Raw genomic sequence first — 18,933 nt, forward strand, 5'->3', positions numbered from 1 at the left:
CCTAGCTTTGAAGTTTACCACGTTCACCATACAGGCTGGTCACATTCTAAATTTCCTTCGAAAACAAGGAGATCCAGTTTCAATCTCTTTGCTCTCCCTCCATCCCCAGGAGACAGTGCTTCTTTGGTCAGACCGCTGTCAAGTGTGGGTTTAAGTCTCCACTAAGTGTAAAATAGATCCCAGGAACTCTTCATGATGAGCAGTTTAATTTACTGTTGAATAGATTCCTGCGGCCATAGCATGAACATACATCATTCTCTACTGGACACTTTCCACCACCTCAGTCTGAGCAGCATTCCTTGTTGTAGAGAAACAATCATTTCTGGCATTTCTCAAATGTGCAAGTTCCAAAAGACCTTCAGCATTCAGAAGGGTTGTTTGAAAGTATTTCATTTCAGCAGGGTATGCCAGGGGCAGAACACTCGCTTTGCGAATTTCATATTTCAGTTAACGTAATCAGGTTAAGACATGGCACTCTGGGGGGGATATGTCAATGGATGATCTCATACTTTGCAGCCACACAGCACACTGCAACATTTCTGTCCCACCTGTGTGACATGACTGGGTACCTCCAGTTGTCTCTGAGTCAGAAGGTTGTCAGTTCAAATTCCACTCCAAGTCTCCAGCATAAAAATGAAGATTGCTGATCAACTGCAGCTGTCAAACCAGCGCTGCACTGTCAGTAATGCTGTCATTCCTGTGAGATTTTGAACTGAGATCCCATTTGCCTCTTCTGGCGGACCTATGGATCCCTTAGAATTGTTCTGAAAAAGAACTGGGTCGTTATCCCTGGTGTTCTAACTAGTACTTATTCTTTAATTGCTTTCATAAAAACATGGCAAACGTAAAAGCAGATGCAGATGTGAACTTAGATTTAAATCTTCAAGGGATGATTCATGTTTAGTCTTCAAGTCTATCATAAGGGCATTACTCATATTTTAGGATTTCACTCAGCCTCCATTGCTCACACTTTGTCTCTCCAACCCTATGATCATACACTGGAACTATGCTAATCCTACTTTTAGAGTCACAGAGTCATACTGCATGAAAACAGACCGCTCAGTCCAACCAATCCATGCTGACCATAATCCCAAACTAAACTAGACCCACTTGCCTGCACTTGGCCCATAATCCCTACTTGAACATACCATTTGATGTTTCAAAGACAAAACATCAAGCATCAGTTCATTCACCACAATAATGGCAGAGTCTGAGAGTTACTGACAAGTGTTCACAATCTACATTATACATCTTTAACCAAGGGAACTACTTAAATCCCTGAAAAGGTTTGGTGAATGGGGACTGATGGCTGAATCTTATCAGAAATTGGCTCAGTGTTATTTTTGGCACGTTTCATGGAGAGTTTCTCACCATGTACCCTGGCAAGTTTTCTTGCACTAACTTCCGAAATTCACCTCTTGACCCGCTCACCAGGTCCATATGCGCCCCACTTGTCATAGTCTCCCGCTCACCACCGGCTGCAGTACAGATCACCGTCAGGGTGCCCAGTATTTCTGGCATCTGTGCCCAGCTGTGCACCTGAGCAAGCGCATTTCCCAGATGACCACTCCTGGTATCATGTGGTATTTGCCATTGGTACCAGTATGTGGTACTGGGGAAGGGTCATTTGAGGTAGTTCCCTGCCACCAGTTCCCTTTGCCTTTGCTTTGTCTTGGATCTAATAATTAATGGTAGAGGATACACCATCATAGAGTATCTACAGAGAGGGTCTATTTGTAGCTATCAAGAAAGTTTATTGCACGTTAGAACTACATATAAATACATTTGGTCAGACATTATTATAGGGACTTAAGGAGCTGGTACAGATACTTCGGCTCCTCAAAAGCTAAACTCGAATTCCTTGTGCCTACTCCACAGACTGTGTTTGAGATCAATGGAATGGTTGGAACCAAGTTAGCATGAACATTAACCCCTTCAGAACTTTGTCCACCCTCCAACGAGCTTTTTCCTCATACTTAATCCATTTTACAATCACGTACATAATTTTACCAAATCTCCAACTTCACAAATTCAGGTGGGGACATTTAACACTTTTTCTCAGAGTGGGTTCTCTTCAGACTTGGAAGAGTCAATGGTCCCTTGCTTGAGAATTGCTGATGCCGGTTCTGATCTATGGATCTTTCCTGAGCTGCATGATCCTTTTCCCTCAGACATCCTTCGAAAAGCATGTTGTTCTTTGTGGGTGTTCTTGTTGATCCATCACTTTATTTGGAGGAAGGTTTATCTCCTGGACTTCCCAGAAGACAGCTGTTCTGTTGAAATATCGATTCTTCTTCTTGTAGTATCCTGGATTTCTGTAACAGGCACTCACTTTCTAATTGGAAGAGATTGTCTCTTTTTTGTAGTATCCTACATGCTTAGGCCAGACGGCTTCTTCTTGACCCTACCCTGAATCTGTGAATGTTGTTTTGTCTCCCACTGAGTCATTACCTCCCTCGAGTTGTTGATTAAGTTGGACATCATCAGTTGCCCTCTGTGGTCATTTGACTGAAGTGCTGTTCATACTGTCAGTTGTGTCACTGAAAGGTCACTGCTTACTCAGCACTATTCCTGTCATTGGCAATGACGTGCCTGTTTTAGAAGACAGAGGACTGAACATTTTCACCAGTCCTGTGATGTCTGTAGTTTCCTCTGTGTTGACAATGTTAAACAGCACCTTTATGCCAATACGGAAACGAGGTGCAAGAGTAGGCCATTCGGCCCTTTGAGCCTCAATCTCGATGCCACATTCCTGCTTTCTTCCAATAACTATTGATGCCTTTAAAATCTATAAAAGTTATCTATCTTATTGTTTAAGTGATCTCACTGGGTTCTTTCTCCTGTTTGGATTCTGCCATGACATTGGGAAGTTCAGCAAAGTCTTGACTGGTTGGTCCATAATGGTTTGATTCCGCAGCAGTGTTTGGGCAGCAGTCTGCCTGTGAATCAGTTGTACTCGGGGAGGTCATTGATCTCACCCACCTCTGCTGATGAAACTGAGGTCGAGACGAGTGCGCAGACTCTAAAGTGGAGCTGGTTGAATGTGAACAATGTGCATATTACCTCAGGGGGAGGTAATGGCCTAGTGGTATTATTGCTGCACTGTTAACCCAAAGAACCAGATAACATTCTGGGGACCCAGGTTCAAATCTCACCATAGCAAATGGTAGAACATGAATTCAATAAAATATCTGGAATTAAGAGTCTAATGATGAACACGAATCCATTGTTGATTGTCAGACAAAACCTACCTGGTTCACTACTGCCCTTTCAGGAAGGAAACTGCCATCCTTATCTGGTCTGGCCTACATATTACTTCAGACCTATAGTGATGTGGTTGACTCTGAACTGCCCTCTGGGCAATTAGGGATGGGCAATAAATGCTGCCTGGCCTGGCCAGTGATGATGTCATCCTGCTAATTAATAAAGGAAAAAAAATCAACTCTGTCATGTTCCTCTTGCAGCACTTCTATACTTCTGTAAGTTATTTCCACTTGTGTAGTGTAGTCTTATCTCTGTAGACTGTTATGTTCTGAATGGACAATAACATTTGCTCTTATATTAAGCACGAAATCAACAGGATTTTCATTCACATAGACAAGTTCTGTCTCTACGGACTCGGATAGGTTTAGTTAGCTCCGCCTCGGGTATCTTCTCCAATGGGGAGGTATCTTGTCCAGTGCAGTACTTTTGCTGTTTTGAATCAATGTCTTTCATCAGCCAGAAAACCGCTATGGAAAGTGGCATACCATACAATGTGAATTGACTCTTTTGCTCCTCAAGGTAGTTTTGGTATTCTGCTCTCAGGATCTGCCAATGAGAGTTTTTGATTTCTGCTTCTAAGACGATTTGAATATGTTGCTTCAAAGTTGAATCTTTCTTGCACCATATGTAATCTTACAAAGTTTCATGCTGTTCCAACAACAATTATTTCTTATGAATTCTGATGTCAAAGCTCCAAATTGAATTTTTTTCACAAATCTGTAAATGTCACGAAGAAAATCATTTACAGCTTCTCCTGGAAGCGAAACCCTTATGTTAAATCTTGCTTGTTTGAGAATTTTGTTTGTTCTTAAAAAGAAGTGATTATCAAAATCTTCTGGGACATCTTAAAAATGTCTTCAGTCTCTTTAATGTTTTGTCTGTTATTGATGTGGAGGTGCCGATGTTGGACTGGGGTGGACAAGGTCAGAAATCACACCACACCAGTTAGAAATGCCTAGCGTAAAAGGGATTTTGAAAAATTGTGCCAAGACCAGAAAGGAAGGGCAAGGGTTCGTAAAAGAGGGTTCTCACTTCTCACATGAGTACTGGTTATTGTCCAGCAGGTTCATTTGAAAACAGAAGCTTTCACCTGAAAGAGGGGCTACGCTCTGAAAGCATGTGTTTTCAAATAAACCTGTTCGACTGTAACCTGGTGTTGTGTAAATCCTGACCTTGTCTGTTAATATAATAGTGTATTCAGTCAGCTTCAGTATGCATTTAATTTTGAAGCAATGTTCTAAAGAACTGTCATCACCATGAAGTCCAATCTTATGTTCTATTTAGTGCTTCTCTGACCTTGATTCTGCTAGGAATCATTATTTCTTTCCATTTCTTCTCAATCTGCTGATAATTGTTATTGCTGTTAAGATATTGAAATATATCTATTTCAGTATTGCTTTAAATGTGCTATACTTTTAAGCTTGTACTTTTGTATACATCAATACTGTTTTAAACTGAATAACTGTAAAGCTTGTTAGACTTGTTTCTGCAATATTTCCTTGATTTGTCATACCTTTTAATTCTGTATTTCTAATAATTCTTCAATAAAGCTTTAAAAATATTATTGACTGCTCTGTAGCGATTTACTTGTTTCAAGTTTTAAAAATTCTTTCTTCCTAATACCGAAACTTTGTAATGTTTACTGGGTTTTCCAACCTTTTTGAAGGTTTTCCCTTTTTGAACAATTAAACTAGTGGATGCACATAAAACCCTAAGGTTTCTCTGCCTTCTGCAACATGGAATTCTTCCACACTTTTGTGGATGGACATCTTCCCAGTTTTCATCGTCTAAGACATCAGGCACTTTGCCCTACATAAAGTTTTGAAATAAAGTTCTGTGGCTTTCATAAATTTTCCGTCAAAATCACATCTTCATTACAGAGTCCTGGTCCTTTTAAACATATGATTTTTTTCTGACATTTCTTCTTTCACTAGACTCTTACACTAGACTTCTTTATATTTGCTTGGGTTCAGATTAAATAAATTCTGAGATCTTCCCAAGGCTGTAGTTCCAGTTTAAGTATTTTTCTGGCCCTTTCACTATTCCTTAAAGCTGCACCTTGTAGAACCTAGTGTCAGTACTCATGTGAGAAGTGAGAACCCTCTTTTACGAACCCTTGCCCTTCCTTTCTGGTCTTGGTGCAATTTTTCAAAATCCCTTTTACGCTAGGCATTTCTAACTTTGTGAAGCCTTTAGTTGCTTCTCTCAAAGCCTCCATCGCCAAGGCCTCTGCATTTCTAAGTGCAACTGGCCTTTCTGTCTTTTCCTAGTCCACCTGCTTACCCCTGCACTTCTTATCAGCTTCTTGATAAAGTTTTGCCTTGCAGTGCTGTGCTTGTCCTTTTGTTGCCTTCAAGGCTGATGCTGTCTCTGTCTGTCTGTTGCGTTTCAGCTGATGGCTAACTGTGTCTGCTTTTAAATTGTAGATTCTCCTACTTGAAATATTTTCTTTGCTTCTGGATCTTTTGGAATTTCTGTCTTTTGATAGAGGCCAGAACTGCACCATTGCGACAATGCAGTATTTTCTAGATGATAATTCCTGGTATCTTTGTGGCATTTGCTACCTCTACCAGTATGTGGCACTATGAGGTTGTACACTGCCACCAAATCCTCCTTTGTCTTTACTCTGCCTAGGGCCTGTGCATGCTAGTTGGAGAGAATACATTGCCATGGAGTCTCCACTGTAGTGGCCACGTTCTTAGATATCAAACAGGTTTACTGCATCATAGCATTGAGTTTTTACAAATTCAGTCATGAGACGAGGGCGTCGCTGGCTGGGCCAGCATGTATTACCCAGAGGGCAGTTGAGAGTCAACCACATTGCTGTGGCTCTGGAGTCACACATAGCAGAGACCAGGTAAGGACAGCAGTTACCTTCCCTAAAGGTCACTTGTGAAACAGGTAGTTTTTTCCAGCAATCAAGAATGGATTCATTAGATAGTCATCATTAGACTCTAAATTCCAGATTTTTATTGAATTCAAATTCCACTGTGGTGGGTCATCACCTGGGTCTCCAGATTAGCAGTCCAACAGTAATACCACTAGGCCTTCGCCTCCACAAGTAGTATAAATACTATTGGTCAGGCATAATTACTAGGATCTTAGGGGAGCTGCTGTAGATACATCTGCTCCCTTTGAAAACTAGAGTCAAACTTTTTGTGTCTACCCGCAGATTGTGTAAGATATGAGTAGAAATGGGTGCAGCTGATGGAGCATGAACATCAACCCCTTCAGAACCATTAACTAATACAACATCCATCATGACAGGTATTGAATAAAATACATGGTTCATAACTTGATCAGGGAATTTGATGACAGTGAATGCTGCCATAGTCCCATCTTGGTACCTGCCTCTTACACTCTCCCCAACAACTGAACTTAGGGCCAATTGTAACTGCCTGCAGATGGGGGTAGAATCATCAAGAAAAAAGAAACTTTTTGAAAGATATGGTCACAGTCAAATCGAGAGAGTCCACCTGAAAGTAGAGAAACATCATACTTATATTTTAAAATCCTCAAGATGTTTAAGAGGATGTGAAGATTTAAGGAAGAACATTAGTTTTGCAGCTTTGAGTTCCTGGGAGGAAATGAGTCATTAGGGGATGGTGCAACGGGTCTTAATTTTGTTAAACTGAGGATGGAAGTGGAAGGATAGTATTCACCAGGAGGAAGAATAAATTTAAAATTTGTTAAGGGGAGCAATGACTGTGTGTCAAGGTTGGATCATGAAGGAGATTCAAGGCTGGGATAGAGTTTTAGTCAGGAAGGGAATCAATGGTAATAGGGAAAAGGCAGGTAAGTGGAGTTGAGGGTTATAACGTCAGTCATGATCTCACTGAATGGTGGAGCAGGCTCAGTGGGCTGAATGGCCTACATCTTGTGGATCTTATGGTAATGGTGGTGGTGTTAATGAAATGGAGGGAGGTGAGACGTTTTGCCTGTATTTAGCTGATAGGTTTAATTCCAAGCCTGTTATTTCCTACTGCTTCCTTCCCAGGTTTAGTTCATTCTCGATGTGATACAATGTGATATCTCCTGTAGGGTGTACATATATCTGTATATTACATACCTTCATTAAATTCATAATGTGGTGATTCCATTGGGGTAAAAATAGTTCAGTAGCAGAGAGGGGCATTAAATATTAAGAAATTAACTGTGGAAAATTGGACCAAACTACTTGACATCTCCACGTGTCTGTGCTGTCAGTAGAGTTTAACTGCGGCTTCATCAGCCCCACCACTGCTACACTTCCAACCATTACCAAGCTCATACAGACTCAAGTTAATATGCCTGTAACTTCCAGAACATTTTGGAACAATGCTGCGGGTTAATCATAGAATCCCTACAGTGTGGAAACAGGCCCTTTGGCCCAACAAGTCCACACCGACCCTTAGAAAATCCCACCCGCATCCTTCCCCCCCATAACCCACCAAATCTACACCTCCCTGAACACTCTGGGCAATTTAGCATGGCCAATCCACCTAGCCTGCACATCTTTTCTGTGGGAGAAAACTGAAGCACCTGGAGGAAACCCACGCAGACACGGGGAGAATGTGCAAACTCCACACAGACAGTCGCCTGAGGGTGGAATTGAACCCACGTCCCTGGCACTGTGAGGCAGCAGTGCTAACCACTGAGCCACCGTGCTGTCCGGCAGATTGACGCCAACAGAGAGGGTTCAATTCTTGCACTGGTTGAGGTTACAATAGAGAACCTTTTCAACATTTCCTGTCGCCTCAGGTTTGAACCATTATCGGTCATCACCTCGCTCTCTCCCCCTAATGGAAGAAAGATAGCCCTATGGTCCAGTGGGGCAATGGCCTCTTTATTTTGCCCTAATTTTCACCATGTCCATTTTAAACAGCCTCAGTTGCTTTTAACAGATGTGACTAGATGCACTGATTTTCCTCTCAAACAGTAAACCTCCCCATTTTCTTTTTGGCATTGGTATCCTATACCACCAGCACCGCTACACAATGACCCGGCAGATAAAATCACCTCTTTGGCTCCATCTGAGAACCATGTGACTGTAACCGAGAAAATCAATCCTAGTGATATTCCTAGCACATTGAATCTGTTCTCAGCAGCAACATAATCGAGCAGGTAATAGCCTAGTGGTGTTATCACTGTAGACTAGTAATCCAGAAACTCAGCTAATGTTCTGGGGACCTGGGTTCAAATCCTGCCAAGGCAGATGGTAGAATTTGAATTCAATATAGAATCTGGAATTAGGGCCTAACAGCAACCAGGAATCCATTGTCAGGGGAGAAAGAAATCCATCTAGCTCACTAATGTCCTTCAGGGAAGGAAACTGCTGTCTAACCTAGTCTGGCCTACATGTGACTCCAGACCCTCAGCAATGTGGTTGAGTCTTAACTGCCCTCTGGGCAATGATGGATGGGTAATAAATGATGGCCCAGCTAGCATGCCCTAATTGTGTGAAGGTTTGCTGGGGAGTGGAAAGAAACGGGAGGGTGCAGATGAAACCAATACTATGGACTCGATGTAACACAACAGGCCAAGCAGCATCTTAGGACTCGATGTATTGGATCTTCAACTTAGTTACATGTTCGCTGTTCACTTATCGAGACTGTGGTGTGCCCCGTCCACATAGTTTGGAGTTTTCGATTCTGTGATGGTTTATTCAGCTCCTTTAGAATTGTTGGGCTCAGCAACACCAGGTTCACTTGAAACCTTTGGCACAGGTTCAGAAAACCTTGTTCTGTAACACCATACAGTGTTTAATCACTAAGAGATTAGCAAATTGAGAAAAACCTGTTGGTGTAAAGTACTGGAATCAATTTTATAAAATAAATAATAATTTCATGGCGAAACCTTTCATTCACTATCAATCTAGAGATATTAAAGCAATGAATCGTTCGAATGACCAGGAGGAACTGGAGGCAGTCACATCTTGAAAAAACACGCAGATACAAGGTTTTAAATTGGTTTTTCTTTACAGAGTTTAACATTTGAGATGTGACAAAGTACAAATTGAAGTTGCTGTTAAATCGTTTCCTTTTATATGACCGTCAACACATCATAGAGGTTAAGAATTCCGCTTGGAATTATGAATGAGCCACGCTATGTGAAAGATAGATATTTGTGGACGGTCACACAAGGTTTATTTGTGGAGGAGGATGATATGTACAGCCCATTGCCACCCACACAACCAAACATTTCTGTTAGTGGTGGGGAGGGGAGAGTACAGCAGAGGTGGTGCAGACGGGGTCGGGGGTATAACAGGCTGGGAGTGGGGCTGACGGGAGTAAGTGTATAGCAGGCTGGGGGTGGGGCTGCTGAGGAGGGGGAGTATAGCAGGCAAGGGGCCGTACTGATGACAGAGGGGGTTGCAGCAGGCCGGGGCGGGGTACTGATGGGAAGAAGGATTGTTTTGCAGGCTGGGGCTGATTGGGAGGGGTGAGTATAGCAAGCTGGGGGGAGTTCTGATGGGAAAGAGGGGTGTATAGAAGGCTGGGATTGGGGCTGATTGGGAGGGGTGAGTATAGCAAGCTGGGGGGAGTTCTGATGGGAAAGAGGGGTGGAAAGGAGGCTGGGATTGGGGCTGATTGGGAGGGGTGAGTATAGCAGGCTGGGGATGGGGGGGAGGGGAAAGGGTACTGACGGTAAAGAAGGGGGGTGTACCAGGCTGGGCTGGGGCTGATGGGCAGTGAATTTAATTGTAAACTGGATTGGCAGAGTGTGAAGTGGCAGATGGCATTCTGTGTCTGTTAAGTGCCTGCTGTCATTTCTCCCCTTCACTATAATATAAAGTTTAAAAAACACAATTAAGGGGATAGTGAGAGATACAATAGGCCCACGTGCCTCTGGGTGAAGCAGCTGTTTTAGGAGACAATGGGGCCATCAGCCAACCATATAAGAGCCAACTGTTAGCCTTAGGACAAGCCCTGCGCGGGCTTTCAAATCATCGCTCAGTCTCTCTTGTTTTCTTATGATTTGAACCAATCATGAAACCAGACTTGATGGCTTCCCGTCCTGACTTTTATTTTGAATTGCATAGCTCAAAACTAACTGCCTGGTTCCTGTCACTATGGCAACGCTAATTTTATTGTTCTTTAAGTAGTAGGTGCGTTATTAATCACTGAATGGCTGTAATTGGCTTTCTTTTGAATATTCAAACTGCTTCTTTTTCTGGACTCTAAGGAGGCAGCTTGAGCATTTCGTTTCTTTTTTGCACTCACTGCCATCCTTAACTCCACACACCCTCCCCACTGCCCTGTTCAACGCTACAAACTTCAGCAGCAGTATCTGACACTGACACAGTTTCTTCAGGACATACCAGAGTGAGATAATTATTTCAGTGGTTTTATTTGACCACCCTTGCCCCATCCCAACCCTACTGCCCCAACAACCCAGTCATCCACAAACTCAGCAGAACCCACTTAGTACAGCACAGGTACAGGCCCTTCGGCCCACGATGTTGCGACGAACATTATACCGAGTTAAACTAATCCCTTCTGCCTGCCCGTGCTCGATTTTCGTCCATTCTTTGCTTACTCATGTGCTTATCTAAAAGCCCCTTACTACCTGTATCACGACCCTTGTCAGTGCATTCCAGACTCCTATACTCTCTGTGTAAAATAAATTTGCATCTCACATCTCCTCTGAACCCCCCCACCGCCGACCAACCTCACCTTAAGTGCTTGCCCTAGAGAAACATTTCAACTCTGGGAAAAAAGATTCTGACTGTCGACCTTATCTGCGCATCTCATAATTTTATAAATTTCACTCAGGTCTCCCCTCAGCCTCCACCACTCCACAGAAAACGTCTCTACCCCCCATTACATGGGGCTTCCTTCAGTCACAGTGTGCAGTGCAGCAACACCAGAACCAAGTACAAGACTACTGCATCTGCTCAATACACCCATAGTGGAAGCATGAATATGTTGAAATATATTCCTCGGTTTCTAGGACTTTGGTTCGGCCACATTTGGAGTATTGTGTGCAGTTCTGGTCGCCACATTAACAAAAGGATGTGGATGCTTTGGAGAGGGTGCAGAGGAGGTTCACCAGGATGTTGCCTGGTATGGAGGGTGCTAGCTATGAAGAGAGGTTGAGTAGATTAGGATTATTTTCATTAGAAAGACGGAGATTGAGGGAGGACCTGATTAAGGTCTACAAAATCATGAGGGGTATAGACAGGGTAGATAGCAAAAAGCTTTTTCCCAGAGTGGGGGACTCAATTACTAGGGGTCATGAGTTCAAAGTGAGAGGAGGAAAGTTTAAGGGAGATATGCGTGGAAAGTTCTTCACACAGAAGGTGGTGGGTGCCTGGAATGTGTTGCCAGCGGAGGTGGTAGACGCAGACACGTTAGCGTCTTTTAGGATATATTTGGACAGGTACATGGATGGGCAGGGAGCAAATGGACACGGGCCGTTAGAAAGTAGAAGACAGGTTAGACAGAGGATCTTGATCGGCACAGGCTTGGAGGGCCGAAGGGCCTGTTCCTGTGCTGTAGGTTTCTTTGTTCTTTGTTATGTGTGGCTCCATTGTGTGTACTTTATGGGTTTTCTTCACTGACTGCCCAAGACCTTTGTACTGTGAGGGTCCCAATGAACAACAACAGCAATTTGCTTTTATAGAGCCCCTTTAGCACAGGAGTAAATACATCAAACAATTTGACATGTGGCCACATTAGGAGATATCAGGGCAGGCAATCACAGGCTCAATTGAAAACATAGAAAACAGGAACAACAGTAGGTCCTTCAAGCCTATTTCACCATTCAATATGATCATCCTATTCACTACCTTGTTCCCACTTTCGCCCCATACCTTTTGATCTCTTTAGGCCTATGAACGATTTCAAACTCCTTCGTGAAAATATCCAATGTTTTGGCCTCAACTGCTTTCTCTGGCAGAGAATCCCAGAGGTTCACTGCTTGCTGGGTGAAGAAATTCCTCCTCTTCTGAGTCCTAAATGGAGCACCCTGTATCCTTAGATTGTGTCCCCCTAGTCATCAGGAACATCCTTGGTGCATTTATCCTGTCTCATCATGTTAGAATTTTAGAGGGCAGGAATCAGTGTTTAAGGGGCTGAAACAGATGTGCAAATGTGAACATAAGCATTGCTAGGCTGTGTCTTTTTTTTCAATTCTTTTCCCTTCCCCTTGGCAAAGACACAACCTCCACACTGGGCTTGGCTGGGGATGGGATGGTGATGCCCCTGGGTCAGGACAGTTGCCAGGGAATGGCTGTGCCTGTTGTCCTGCCCCTTGCCCCTTAGCTGTACGACTTGTGTGGTACCGTGGCATCTGAAGCATTGCCACCCACAGTTTTGGACAGTGCTCCCTGCGTGAGGAGCCAGCCTTAAGCCTAACTCAGTGCCAAGGAGAAGTGCACCCTGACTGGAGGAGGAAAGTTCACTTCAGTGACGTCTAAAGGAAACAGTCTTTTAAAAGGGCTTTCAAAAGTATGGAGTGACCAGACAGAGATGGTTCTAAATGGCAGAATAGTGCCAGGAGACAATAAGAAGTGAAGCAGTGTCCAAACATTGGATTATTTTAGACGATTTGGCATTAGCTAGTCTCTAAGGTTAGGCAGTGTGACCAGTATTTTAACATATCAGACTGTGTTGATATAAAGTGATAATTGATAGCCCCATGAGAGCACTGGCAGAATAAACAGCCTTTGTTGAGCTTGACAGCAGCTTGTATCTTCAGTAAAAGTTAGACCTTTCTGCCTCCAGGACCAGCCTTTTGACCCCTGACCCTTGCCAGCTGAGTGAGGATGACCTCCCAAGTGACCTGCAATCCTTGTCTTGGCTGACATCTGTTGATGTCCCCCGTTTACAACAGATGGCGACAGGTCGAATGGACTTTAATCTGAGTGCCCAGAATTCAACGTTGACAACGCAAACAGGTAACACTGAAGCAGCAACAACAAGTCACATTTATATAATACCCGAAATGTAATAAAACATCTCAAGGCATTTAGAAGCAGCTCTGGTTTTGGCTGAAAATCCTGTTGACAACGACAACTTGTAAAGCACCCTTAATGTAATGGAATGCACTTTGCAGGAGCATTTAAGAAAGCAGCTCATCTCCAGGGCAGTTGGGGATAGGTATTAAATAGCAGCCTAACATCCTGCAAATGAATACAAACAATGACAGCAACCAGCTGAAGAGACATTATATCAGGTGACCAAAGCTTAGTCAATGTGTTCAGGAATGTCTGAAAGTGGGAAAGCAAGGTGGGGAGCTGGGGGAGAAAGAATTCCAGAGCTTGGCCCTTCAGCAACTGAAGACACATTGGCCAATAGTGGAGCAGTTACAACAGAGGCCAGTTTGTGTAGATATCTCAGAGGATCATGGGCTGGACTAGATTACAGTGATAGGGAGGAGCATGGCCATGGAGGGATGTGAAAATGATGTTGCGTGACAGGGTGCTAATACAGGTCAGCAAACACTGGGGTGATGGGGGAGTGGGACTTCTTTCAGGTTAAAACTCAGGCCCCGCTGTTCATGATGTGAGTAACAGTAAAGTCAAAGTTAGGAGATGTGCTCCACTTGCTGACATTGAAGATAATAGGAAAATTCGCTGACTTCTCCTGTTGTGAGTCTCAGTTTTGCCGGTGTGCTCCAATTCCGTCTCCTCTCCATGGTGCACCAGAACCCTATGGCCTATCAAGAAGGTTACTGGGATTGGGCAGACTATCACAACAGAATTGTCATAAGGGCAATAGAATCCTTACTGTACAGATTAGAAGCCATTAGCCTATGAAGTCTATACTGACCCCAAAAGGCATCCCACTACCCTATCCCTGTACTCCTACACTTCCCATAGCTAATGCATTTACGCTGCACATTTTTGGGCTGTGGGAGGAAACCAGAGCACCCAGCTGAAACCCGCACGGACATGGGGAGAATGTACAAACTCCACATAGACAGTGGCCTGAGAATGGAATCAAATTTAGGCCACTTGCGCTGTGAAGCAGCAGTGCTAACCAGTGTGCCATCATGCCGTCCAGCACTACAGGAGAAGCAGACAGAAATTTTGCAAGTGGGAGCTATCTTTTGTCAATCTCACTAGAGACGATTATACAGAATCGGCAGCAGGTTTCAGTTGTCCAAGTTGCATGATGGGAGGGTTGAGAGTCGATGGTGCAAGAATACAAACAAACATCTAGAGAAACATGGCAGTAATGTTATAAATCTGGTGAACATCTAAGTCTAAATGGAGACTGATATTATTGTGGGCTATTCTTGCATTTCTTTAGATCCAATTTCAGTTTCCTGAGCTGAAACTTACTTACTTAACATCTCCCATTGATTTCCTTTAGGCCTGGTTCTCCATGACATGTCTAATAATATGACACCAACATCAGTCCAAGGAGCCATGATCCAGGTACAGGCAACTATGCAGCATGGCATCATGGGATTGAACACCATGACCACACATGGGCAAAATGTAAGCTTGTGCCAATTATTCTGTTTGTATTGAGTTAATGAAGAGTAACAAAGTCCAGAGGAGTCCGACATTTGTCTTTTCTAATGAACACTGATTTCTCAAGACCCTGTGCTGAAGTGTGGTGAGCCCACTTTTAGGCTAGGTGATACAGTCCGACTCTAATTTCTCACTGAGCTGCAAGTATCAACTAAGATCAAGGGACATGTATAATTTATTTTAAAAGAAAACACAACAAGGATCTTTAGCCACAGGAAAGGATTTTGGACCGAAAAGAGCATTTCTGTTTGATTGATGAAAGCACTGTCCCATCTCCTCAGAAAACACCTGAGTCCATACTTTCTTCAGAATTGCCTACTTGAGTGCAAATACACCATGCACTGGTATTTCATAATATAATTCACAATAAATACGATTTCTTCAATGAAGCTATTCCATCTGGCTTAGTTCTAATAACTAACTTTAATCTGTGTCTGCTTTTAAATTTATGGGATCACTGCATCCTTCCTCACAGAAAGCTGAATCCACTGACAACTTTATATGTAGATCAGCAAGGTGCTACAGTAAGGGATTGGAGATTCTCATATGACTACCCACCTCCATCTCCTCATTCAGTTTCATTTCCCATCTTCAATATTTGTATAACTAATAAACACATGCATAATGAACAAATTTATTGAATGTAATTGGAAAGGCAGAGGATCTAGCATATTATAGGACAAAATGACTTTGTAAGAGACAACATGGATGGAAGATCTCATAGAAAAAAATGAATTCTGAATGGCTTGCAAAATTTCCCTCAATTTTCAAATGAGAAGATATGCGTGAGACAGAGACATGGAAAGTCATATATGAGCCAAAAAAGCTATGCACAACAATGAAACATACATTAAGAAAACACAAAAGCTATGTACAGTCTTGTGACTGTTAAATAAGACTTTCCTTTCACCTGGAAGTTAGAAATTAAGCAAAATCTATTTAGGAAGGATCTGAACTTCTAATCTGATTTGCAATCCAACCCAATTTCTTGCATTTTCAAGGCAATGATTGCAACCTTTGGCAACAAAGTACAATGTAGCAAAAAAATGAATCTGACAGAAGAAATATTTAGAAGTTCCATAAATACTCAAACACTGGAAATGAACTTTATTGACGAGAACTTTCTCTACCACCACTGCCCCCCCCCCCACCCCACGACCCCCACCACCACCACCACCTCCACTTTGATTTCCCAGTACTCTGTTACAGGACAACACCCATCTGGGTTTCAGACACAGCAGTCCCTTTACCAAGCGCATTCCCAGCAGCTGTACAGCCTTTCACAACCCAGCCAGCAGGTACAGTATTCTTTCTTATTACCCTTCACAATGCTGTCAGCTTTTATGGACTCATATAGGATTCAGTTAATTTACTTAGGGCTTAGTGGTTAACCTGGTCTGTGGGATGTTGTCTTGAGGACAGCATTTTTTTTTAAACAGCTATCAAATGGATAATTTAAATGTGCAAAGTGGAAATGATTGTTAAAGCTCTGCTTCTTTTCAACTTGCTCGTATGAATTGGAAAGTGATCCGCTATTTGATCTACATTTCTGAAGAAGGGTCTAGGCCTGACATGTTAGCCTTCCTGCTCCTCTGATGCTGCTTAGCCTGCTGTGTTCATCCAGCCCTACATCTTGTTATCTCTACTGTTAGAAGCATTGACTTAGAATGTCCCTACAATGAGTTACACCCCAATTGCACCCTCCAGTGGCTTGCAGAGGAATTGCATGTGTTTTCACTAAGTCTGCCATTTGTATTGTTGCAGGAATTGTATGTAAACCACTAAACTGTGTGTGAATCCAATGGGACAAAACATGTAATTTAGAATAATTAAAGTACCAGATAATTGGAAATTGCAGCCAAGTTGAGGTCTCAGAGAAAGAAATGGCTTCAAATGAGGTTGGCCTGGGTGGATTTTTTCTGCATTGTATAAATTCCTGTAGCGAGCAGACATTTGTTGAAAAAGCAGCTGTAAAGGCACAGGCAGAGATTGGTGCTGTGCTAACCATCTTCCTTCAGGCTATGAGGAGTAAACCCTGGAGTTAAATTAAATCAAAAGTAAAATGCTGTGACGGTGGAAATTTGAAATAAAAATGGAGTGCTGGAGAAACTCAGCAAATGTGGGGAGAGAAACAGAGCTAAAGTTTCCAAGTCTGATATGGCTCCTCTTTGTAACTAAAGGGCCAGGTGGACAAGTGATGGGTTTTATACTGTCCAAACAGGTGGGAAGGAACAACGGAAAGAGGGAAGGTCGGGGAATGCTAGAGGGTGAGGGAAATCAAAAGGCAATGAGAATTGTAATGATTGTAGAGAGGAGAGATAGACCCAGGTGAGGTGCTAAGTGTTAGGACCAGAATATAGGTCAGTTGTGCTGACTGCAAAATCAAAACAAAAACTCAGAAATTTGTGAGGAGATGGAATGGAGGAAACAAAACGGAGGACAGAATTCACGATCTGAAGTTGTTTAGCTCAGTGTTGAGTGTTGAAGGCTGTAAGGTGCTGAGATGGAAAACGAGATGCTGTTCTTTCAGCATGGTCACTGGAACATTGTAACTGGCCTAGGATAGAAATATCAGCATGACAGCAAGCTGCTGTGTGAAATGGGAAGGGTCATGCTTGTGGGCGGAGTGGATGCATTTCATAAAGCAGTCACCCAATTTGGTGTCTCCAATATTGAGGAGACTATATTGTGAGCAGTGAAGATGGCATAGTAAGTGGAAAAAGTACAAGTAAATCACTGCTGTACCCAAGAGGGGTATTTGGACAGTGAGCAGGCAGGCGGTAAACTAGCAAGAATTCCACCTCCTGCAATTGCATGGGAAGATTCCATGAAGCGGGATGGGATATTGCGAATGAGAAAGGAATAGACCATCCAAGGCCCCACAGACTGCTTTCCAGGTGAAGCAGTGATTTGGTTGGAGAGACCAAACGGACACTGGGTGGCCACTTTGCAGAACATCCTCAACTCAATGCACAAGCAACTCCCAGACCTTCTGATCACTTACCACATCACACACCTCATGCTTACATTTTTGCCCAAGACCAGTTACAGTGTTCCAGCAAACACCCACTCAAGCTGAAGGAACAACTGATATATTTTCTCCTTTTGAAAACTATTTGCATTAGTTTAAAGCACTTGTACTTTAATGCGTCACTCTGTGCCTAAGCAGGACCTGTGCATGCCCTTCAGCATTTCTACCTGACCAAAGAGAAGTGAATGGAAAAATAAGCTGGCATTAGTCTGTCCCATCTCGGTTAACCATCTCAGTGTCTAGATGGGGAACAGTAGAAGCTAATCAGTTGAGGTTTTACTGCTGTATTTTGTTGTTTTTTCCTTTGGTTTTCTGTATTTTGACTTTTTGTGTTGTCTTTCTCACTCTCCAGTGCTCTCCTGGAAATATTTACAGCCCAGCTTATCATACACAGTCTCAGTATTCACAGGCCCGAATTGCCACTCACGGTGACCAGGACCTCCAACCCAAGACCTACCCCAAACCCATCTATTCTTACAGGTATGTAATGCCATCACATTGTGCCCCACATCTGGTATAAGGATGTTGCTTTCAATGTAATCAATAGACACATAATCAAAGAAGATGGGAAACCTCCATCTAAAACCTACAGCACTGAAATTATTTGAAGTGATGTTTTCAACAACTAAATCTTCACACTGTTTGGTAGCTGAGCACTGAAGTCATAACTTGGGAAGAGGAGTAGGCCATTCGGCTCCTCAAGCCTGTTCCACCACTGATAGATCATGACTGATCTGTGGCCTAACTGCATATACCTGCCTTGGGCCTATATCCCTTAATACCAAAATTTGTCCACCTCAGATTTGAAATTAACTGATCCAGCGCCCCCTACTGTTTGTGGAAGAGAGTTCTAAACCTGTACCACCCTTTCCAACATCTCTCCTGAACTGCCTGGTCCTAATTCTCAGACCATGCCTCCAACCAGTGGAAATAGTTTTCCTCTATCAACCCTGCCTTTTCCTGTTACTATCACAAAGATTTTGATCGGATGACTCCTCAGCCTACTAACTTCTAGAAAAAAAGCAGGCCTAATTTGTACAGTCTGTCCTCATAACCCGTGAAGTCCAGCTATCATTCTTGTAAACCCATTTTATACCGTCTCCAAGGTCAATCTGTCCTTTCTAAGGTGTGCTGCTGAGATCTGCTTACAGTACTCCAAATGGGATTAAACCAG

General features: G+C 43.0%; 1 protein-coding gene across 1 annotated transcript in view; it reads left to right on the forward strand.

Annotated features, from left to right (window-relative positions):
• foxn4 (forkhead box N4) overlaps nucleotides 1–18,933 on the forward strand; it is a 38,786-nt gene that overhangs the window by 11,450 nt on the left and 8,403 nt on the right. The window contains exons 3-6 of the mRNA XM_059654837.1: nucleotides 12,972–13,144; nucleotides 14,565–14,629; nucleotides 15,925–16,026; nucleotides 18,112–18,239. Coding sequence (XP_059510820.1) covers nucleotides 12,972–13,144; nucleotides 14,565–14,629; nucleotides 15,925–16,026; nucleotides 18,112–18,239 — 468 coding nt within the window. The remainder of the gene's footprint in view (nucleotides 1–12,971; nucleotides 13,145–14,564; nucleotides 14,630–15,924; nucleotides 16,027–18,111; nucleotides 18,240–18,933) is intronic.

The sequence above is a fragment of the Stegostoma tigrinum genome, chromosome 26 (genome assembly GCF_030684315.1).
Source record: "Stegostoma tigrinum isolate sSteTig4 chromosome 26, sSteTig4.hap1, whole genome shotgun sequence".
Classification (NCBI taxonomy): domain Eukaryota; kingdom Metazoa; phylum Chordata; class Chondrichthyes; order Orectolobiformes; family Stegostomatidae; genus Stegostoma; species Stegostoma tigrinum.